This window comes from Selaginella moellendorffii, unplaced genomic scaffold (genome assembly GCF_000143415.4).
Source record: "Selaginella moellendorffii unplaced genomic scaffold, v1.0 SELMOscaffold_14, whole genome shotgun sequence".
Lineage (NCBI taxonomy): Eukaryota > Viridiplantae > Streptophyta > Lycopodiopsida > Selaginellales > Selaginellaceae > Selaginella > Selaginella moellendorffii.
The window spans coordinates 2,657,929-2,665,925 of NW_003314275.1; the positions used below are offsets into that span (position 1 = coordinate 2,657,929).

The window sequence follows — 7,997 nt, forward strand, 5'->3', positions numbered from 1 at the left end:
ACGTGGCCATGCGATGGCATGGCGCCAACGCAGAGGGATGAGTACGTACTGCGTATCCGATCTTGCGGGACGAGTATTCAAGAGGCGCGGGAGATCCACGGGAAGATTCTCCCTTTCATCAAGCCCGGGGATTCCTACGTCTTTAACAAGCTCCTGGAGCTCTATGGGCGATGCGGCAGCACAGCTCTCGCGCGAGAGGTCTTCGATGGCATGGCGATCCGGGACTATCACTCGTGGATCTTGATGCTCACGGCCTACTCGCAGAATGGAAACATCGAGGGGACGAAGCGGCTCTTCGATCGGATGCCGCAGAGGACTGTTGTGTCGTGGAATGTTCTTCTCACGGCATTTGCCCAGAATGGGCATTTTGACGATGCGAAGCGCGTCTTTGATTCCATGCCCGAGTGGGATCTCATCTCCTACACGGCAATGCTGGTGGCTTTCTCGCAGAACGGAGACCTTGATGATGCTCGAAAGATCTTTGATGCCATGCCGGAGAGGAATCTCGTCACTTGGAACTCGATCCTCTCGGCGTTCTCCCAGAACGGGCATCCGCAAGAGGCCCAGCGCGCGTTTGATTCCATGCCCGAGCACAGCCAAGTCTCTTGGAACGCCCTCCTTGCGGCATATTCCCAGAATGAGATGCTGGAAAAGGCAAAGGACGTCTTTCACAAAATGCCAGAGCAAAACTTGGTATCCTGGACGGCTATACTCGTGGCATATGCTCAGAAGGGGCATCTGGAAGATTCTAAGAGTCTCTTCGACTCGATGCCCGACCGGAACCTTGTGTCTTGGAACGCGATGCTGTCGGCATATGCCCAGAACCACCGTACGGAAGAGGCTAAGCACACGTTTGACACGATGCCCGAGCGGAGTCTAATCTCGTGGAACGCGATGCTCTCGGCCTATGTACGGAATGGGGATCTGGAAGATGCCAAGAGAATGTTTGACGGGATGCCAGCGCAGGACCTGGTATCGTGGACCACCATGGTGACGGGATATGCCCAAGCAGGGAATATCCGCGAGGCCAAAGCTTTGTTTGACGACATGCCCCAGCAGAGCCTTGTCTCCTGGAACTCGATGCTGACGGCATATGCCCAGGGCGGGCATCTCCGTCACGCCCGCCAGATATTCCAGCAAATGCCCCAGCAGGACGATGTCTCCTGGAACGCGATGCTCGCCGTACAGTCTCGTACGCCCTCCGCCACCGCCGCCGCCCAGCTCTTCGAGAGACTCCCGATGCTCAGCGCCGCCTCGTGGGGCGCGATGATCGCCGCCTACGCTCACAAGGGCCGGTCCTGGAACGCATTTGGGGTCTTCGCTGCAATGGCGCTCACGGATCTGCCGAATGCTGCTTGCTTCGCCTCGATCTTCATCGCTTGCAGCCACATTGGGAAGCTCTCGCTAGCGCGCCGCTGGTTCCTGGCGATGCGATCGGACTACGCCATGGATCCCACCAAGCAGCACTACTGCTGCGTGGTGGATCTCCTCGCGCGCGCCGGCTATCTCGCGGATGCCCTAGACCTAATCGCGCAGATGCCCTTCGTGCCGGACGTGTGGGAGTGGACGAGCGTCCTGGCGGCCGCCAGGAGCTACGGCGATGCCCGGCGCGGCGCCGCCGCGGCGGAGGGGATTTTAAATTTGAATCCCGCGGGTAATGGGGGGGCATATGCGTACGTGATGCTTGCGAACGTCCACAGGTGCCAGGGTCGAATCCTGCCAGCGCAACGCCAGCTATGTGGTGGCGATGGACAAGGCATCGATACTCTCCCATAAGGCGGGTATTTCAGGGATGTGTTCTTGCGTCTTGTTTGGCGCGGGCTAGGGTTTATAGCGACGCCGATCTAGGTTCTTTCGTCGATCGATCGCCGGATCTTGACACGGTATGGTGAGCGATCTACGTCTTGCGGCGCTCGTGCTCCTTGTAATCTTGTTCTTCTGCTACGCGTCGGGACCGGGGATTGGGATCGAGCTCCATTCCGGGGATCCGGAGCCCGATGAGCATTCAATCGCGGAGATTTCGGAAGCGCAGCACCAGATTGTCGAGTCGGACGAACAGCTCCTTGAGATTCCATCCAATCTAATCAATGACATAACTAATGAGAGGGATCTTGCCGAAGAAAAATTTCCAGCTCTGTTCACTGAGGTAGGTTCTCCGGCTTTTTCTTCTCTCGTTTTTTTTTCTTTGTTCGTCTGAGCTGATAGAACTTTCCAGAATTCTAGCAAGGGGGAAGAAGTCACTGCCTTTGATCGCGTGCACCAGAATTCTAGCAAGGGAGAAGAACTGGAGCTTGGCACAGAGCTAGTGGTTTCAGGGGAAGAACGAAAGACGGTGCGTTTTTCTCTCGTTGGTTTGGACGAGTACAAGCGACAGGCGACGATTGAGGCCTCGGCAAACGAGAATCCAGTCGAGGAGAATACCACTGTCCGGCACAAGCTCGAAGCCGAGGGCAAGGAATACAACTTTGCCGCAGCCTCGCACGGTGCGAAAGTTGTGAGCTCAAACAAGGACGGCAAGGGTGGTGGCAACATTCTTGTCAAGGACAACGATAAGTACTTTCGCAACCCATGCAGTGCCGAGGACAAGTTCGTGGTTGTGGAGCTCTCCGAGGAGACTCTGGTGGACACAATCGTCATCGCCAACTACGAGCTCTACTCGTCCAATCCAAGGGAGCTGGAGCTGCTGGGGAGCCTGATGTTTCCAACCGAGGAGTGGAAGCTCTTGGGGAAGTTCGAGGCGGAGAACGTGAGGCAACCTCAAAGGTTTGTGCTGCCGAAGCCGGAGTGGGCGAGGTATCTCAAGCTGAGGATACTGTCTCACTATGGGGCGGAGTTTTACTGCACGCTTAGCGCCGTCGAGGTGTTTGGAGTCGCGATCGAACGCATGCTGGAAGGTTGGATTGGCAGGAAGAGCAATGAAGACTCTGGTGGCGATCCTTCACGAAAGCCGGATGTAGGAGACAAAAGGGACGCATCAACAACGCCTGGTGGTCCTACGAACGCTGGTCCCGCAGGAGGTTCCACCGGTGGTTCCCATGGCTCTTCTACGACGTCGCTTAACAAGTTCCTGATCGAAAAGTTGAAGCAATTGGAAAGGGAACATAGAGTTCTGGAGAAGTACGTTGACGATCTGAGCACTCATCACAGCGCGGTTTTGAAGGAGTACGATCAGGAGCTGTCGAACGTGATGAAGCGACTTAAGAGTATGAATGACGCTTGGAAGAAGCAAGTAAGATTATCATATTATATGTTTCCTTCTCGTGCTCACTTTGCTTTGTTGATTTGTTTGTCTTTGAAGCTACGTGTCGCTGAGGAGATGTTTTCCGAATCCACGGGGGAGCTCAGGTATGGTTTTCTCGCAATCCAGGTCGTTTTCTTATATGGCCTCTCTCTCTTATTTTCCTTTTTGCAGTCTATGTAGGATGCAAGTGGCTCGCATGGCCGATCGAGAGCTCGTTGCGTTCAGTGTGGCGCTCCTGGCAGCGACGCTTCTCATTTTGCCAAAGACCAAATTCCCAATCGTCCTTGCGGTAGCAGGCTCTCTGGTGATGCTCATACTTGCCGTGTGACTGAGGAGGACTGGAACAGCAGAGACAAGCTTTTGTCGATTCGAAGTTTGTAGATCGATCAAATCGTCGTGAGACGTTGGCGATTTTATTTTTCCCAGGTGGCGATGATTTATAGGATTAGTGTAAAGGAGCAAACGAAGAGGGATTACCTTTTTTTCTTGTTATTTAGCGTGAATCATAAGAGATAAAGACATATCCGAAAGTTTTTCAGACATTCTTTTGGTGGTAGTTTGCTAAAGAAGGAAAAGCTTGCTTGCATAGAAAAATTTACATTCAACTTTGTTCTATCATGGCAATTTGCAATCATGGTGCTTTCATTTACTCTTGGATGGATTCTAGCCGTGGGCGCAGCTTGTTTAGCCGCATAGATCGATACCACATGGTTGCTTCGGCGAGTTCGTCCTCCATGTCACCTCTAAATTTGGGTATCTCTTCGTCATGCCAACTTATGGCACGCCACTTTGGAGACGAGTTGAAGAATAGCTTGTAAATCACTCGCCACAATAATCCCCACATACTTTCCACAGATTTCCTTCGATAGGGTTCTTTAGTGCAACACTTTATATAGTCAAAAACAACCTTTTGCAGCCTATAAAGCCTTAATCATGTGAAATACCCTTTCTCTTTCTTTTGGCAAGCTGCTTCCTTTCCAAGGGTTTATAGAGCGATGCTTCTCTCCATCAAGAAGCTATGGTCTCTTGCGATCATGGGCCTCCAACGCTTGGCCGCCGAGCTCCAGCGCCCTGGGAATCTGGTATGGTGCTTGTGTTCTTTGTGATCTTGCTCTTATGCTCTGGGGAATCCTGACTTTGGTACATTTCCATTGCCCTCTGTTTCTTTGATCTGACTCTTGAAAATTTATAGGGAGGGGACCTGGTGCCAAAATTCCAAGTTACTAGCCTTGGCCGAGTATAAACACATGGTGAACATGAATGAATATGAGGGTCCATTTGTCTGGCTTGAAGAACACAACTATGCATACTAGAGAAAAATTAAATTTCATGATTAATGATGAAACAATTGTGAATTTTTCACAATAAATTCGATTATAATTAAATATAGATTTTTAACCATGTGAATTATGAATGTGAGACTACAATGGTTACCTTATTATTTTTAATTGTTGATTTTGTTTTCCCATCTCTATAAGCTAAATCACAACTAACAATAATACTTTCCTTATTAATAATGCTATGATCTCTTCATTACTTAGTGACAGATATATTCATGAAAATGTTAACTTCGTTGATGCTAAGCACCTAGAAAACTTTCTAATTGAATTTTAAAATTTCATTATGCTTTTTAATCTTCCACCACATCATCTTTTGCTTGAAGAAGGTGTTATCCTTATTCTATTAAAGAATACGTATCCATCTACTGAACTATGTAATGGTACATGCCTTATCTTTAAATTTTATATGTGATATCTAGCCATTATGTAATAATGCACTTGTAATGCCTATTCAAGCCATTAAACACTCCTTACTACCAATTCTGAACTGTGAAATTGTGTTGGGCTAACTCAAAGGTCTACAAGCTTTCATCCTTCAATTTACACTTATGCATTTGAACATATAAATTCCATTTAATATATCTAGAAGATAATTTCCAATTTGTTTGGGCTATTGCCTTATAATTTCCAAATGTCCATTTGACTGAGTCTAAATATACTTGCCATATCTAGTTTTCATATATGGACAGCTTCATATGGGTTTATCAAAATGAACATCACCAACTAGACTAGGCATTGAAGTATAAAGCACATCACTCTAAAGATGGTTATTGCCTCTAAGTCATTTTATTTTCACCATCAACACAGTAGTTTTATGCTCTATGTAGATCCTAACTTTTAAAAGGAGGCCTTCTAATAAAATATTGCCTCTACTTGCAAATTCTTGAAATAGAGGTGAAATATTTAATCCTGGCTATAAGATAGAAGATATGAGAAATCCTTTATAGACTATCTTACACATTGATAAAAATAGTTGAGCCAAAAGATGTTAAGTGGTTTTTAAATTCTCTCATCATTGAAAGTTGTTCTTTCCATAACACTTTAGACCACAAAATGGAGTTCCTGAGGTCTAGTGTTGATTGAAGATTCTTGAATTAGGCATGATGATCTATATAACAGGATTGATATTTACAATTACTTTCTTAATATTTCTTTCAATTCAGTTAAAGAAAAACACAATAACTATTTATATCCCAAATTTAGAATAAAAGTTGCTAATTGCTTGGGGTGAGAGAAAAAAAGTGTTCTGATGCATTTGAGTTGTTAAGAAGTAGATAAATACATTTATTAGATGATGTGGTAAAATAAAAAATATAGGGCCAACAACTATACTTAACTTTTATTAATTAACTATTGCCTAAGTGGCTTTATATTCAACACTATATGGTTAGAGTTAAGAATTGATCATTTAAGGCTTCATTGTCTCTCAATAGATATTTCCAAGGCAATATATGTTTGAGAATGGCTAGATTCTTTTAGTGCTTAACTTTATCAAGCTGTGAAATATTTCCATTGACTTTGTTCATAAGAGATGTTTTTGCTTATACTTCTTTGACTATGTTATGGCAATCACTAGTGTGGATCAAACACTTAACACCACAAACATCAATTAACAATCCTATAGCTGTGAACAAACTTAAGGTAATTTAACTGGATTTTTTTTATCAACTTCAAAAACAAGTTCATGTGCTAGGTGATATAGATTATGTCTATCATGAGCTTAAATTGCCATAGTTTATAGGGGAGATGCCAAGATGTATTTTTACAGCTTCCAAGTAACTAAGGATAAAAATGTATTTAAACTTGCACCTTTTAAAATTCCTAATGGCCTTGGGATAACATACAAAAGACAATTACACTTTTTCTCATTTATATAAGGAAAATGTTTTTTGGATTATATCTTTTAGCGGTTTCATTATGCATCTTTTATCAATAGCCACTTTATCATTGAAAATCTTCAAAAAAAATTAATTTGTTGTGGCTATCATATTTGCAAAAAGTTCACAATTGAAAAACAAACACAACATATCAATTGGTATCACCATTGCAAGAATAAATAAAGTTATTTCCAAACTTTACATATGGTGGAAATTTATTTTGAAAGCACTAGAGAGGGAACAAGGAGGAGCAAAGGAGGGTACATAAAGGATAACAATAATAACACATATACTATAGCAATTACAAGTATAGCTCTTGTCCTTCCTCTTCCTCTCTTCTTTTAAAAAAGCCTTTTGTGATCTTTAAATTTTGTTTCTCTCAAATGACTAGGATTTTTTTTTCATTTAGAAGTGGAGTTTCACATCTTGGGATTTGTAAAATTTTGACACTTTAGGGATTTTGGATTTCTATGATTTCTCTTCACAACTAACATCTAGGGGATGTTTAGAGTGATCTTTTATAGTGGCACTATATTCTAATTCAAGAATTATAAAATTCAAACAACCCTATATCACCATATGGTTAGGTGAGCAAATCCTCACTTTCAACGCTTTATAAGACACAAATTTCTAAGTCCCAAAGTGGAGTTAAAATTGCGCCATATGGCAATAACTGAAGTAAAAGTCTAATAAGCATAACACATTTAGACAAAAAATTTCAACTTGGAAAGTCAAGAGTAAATGCTTGGCAAATGAGCATAAAATGATTGATAAACGACTTTAGAAAGGGATAAAAGAAGGACAAACACATGGCAAATATCATATATATGAAAGTGTCGGGACTAAGTTCAAGACAAAGTTCAAGACTAAATCCAAGACTGAACCCAAGATTGAGTTTGAGTTCAAGTCTAAAATAGAGTACTAAACCGAGACCAAAACCGAAATTAAGACCAAGACCAAGACTAAGACTAAAACCAAGTCAGAGACTAAATTTGAGACTAAATCCAAGTATAAGAGTGACAACCCAAAGTGATTATCTCCTAGACTTTAGGGGGTTTGATAAGTCTTTGTGAGATAGTAAAGGGAGGACTCCAATGGAACCAATAGGGCTAAAAAATGCTAGTGTGACCAAGGAAGGATATACTTATATGGTGGATCATAAGAGTCCAAAGTTAGAATGAATATGAATGGATAAATAGGGTGATTTGGTGAAATGTTTAAAAGTTAGCTTTAGTTCCCTTAAGAGACCAAATGGTCGATGTTCCAAATCTAAGTATAGATGGCATTATTTACATAGATACTTTGCATGATTCATTAGAACCTCGCTTTAGCCACATAATTAAGGCACCCTAGTGGTAGAAGGTGGGGGGAGTATCCATAAAGCTCATATTGAGTTACGGTGTTTTTAAATGTCATTCCAAAGCCTCGGACCATGAAAAGAAAGAAGAGTGATCTTTTTTCTTAGTGACCAAAAATATGATTATGTAGTAAGAAAGTCCCAAATGTTAGTGGGAGTTAATGGATAGGTTTTCGAGCCCT

General features: G+C 43.4%; 2 protein-coding genes across 3 annotated transcripts; both read left to right on the forward strand.

Moving 5' to 3' along the window:
- The first annotated feature begins 18 nt into the window (after positions 1-18).
- Positions 19-1,776, forward strand: LOC112346352 (pentatricopeptide repeat-containing protein At4g02750-like). Its single transcript, XM_024675104.1, has one exon. The coding sequence runs from the start codon at positions 19-21 to the stop codon at positions 1,774-1,776; it is 1,758 nt and encodes a 585-aa protein (XP_024530872.1).
- Positions 1,777-1,833: 57 nt separating this feature from the next.
- Positions 1,834-3,783, forward strand: LOC9632705 (SUN domain-containing protein 3). 2 transcript variants are annotated; one of them, XM_002970347.2, is made up of 4 exons: positions 1,834-2,146; positions 2,216-3,229; positions 3,299-3,345; positions 3,413-3,783. In XM_002970347.2, the coding sequence occupies exons 1-4, from the start codon at positions 1,886-1,888 to the stop codon at positions 3,567-3,569; spliced, it is 1,479 nt and encodes a 492-aa protein (XP_002970393.1). In that variant the 5' UTR covers positions 1,834-1,885; the 3' UTR covers positions 3,570-3,783. The 2 variants fall into 2 exon arrangements, with proteins under 2 accessions (XP_002970393.1, XP_024531128.1); XM_024675360.1 differs by having other exon boundaries at positions 1,863-2,146; positions 2,264-3,229.
- Positions 3,784-7,997: the final 4,214 nt, after the last annotated feature.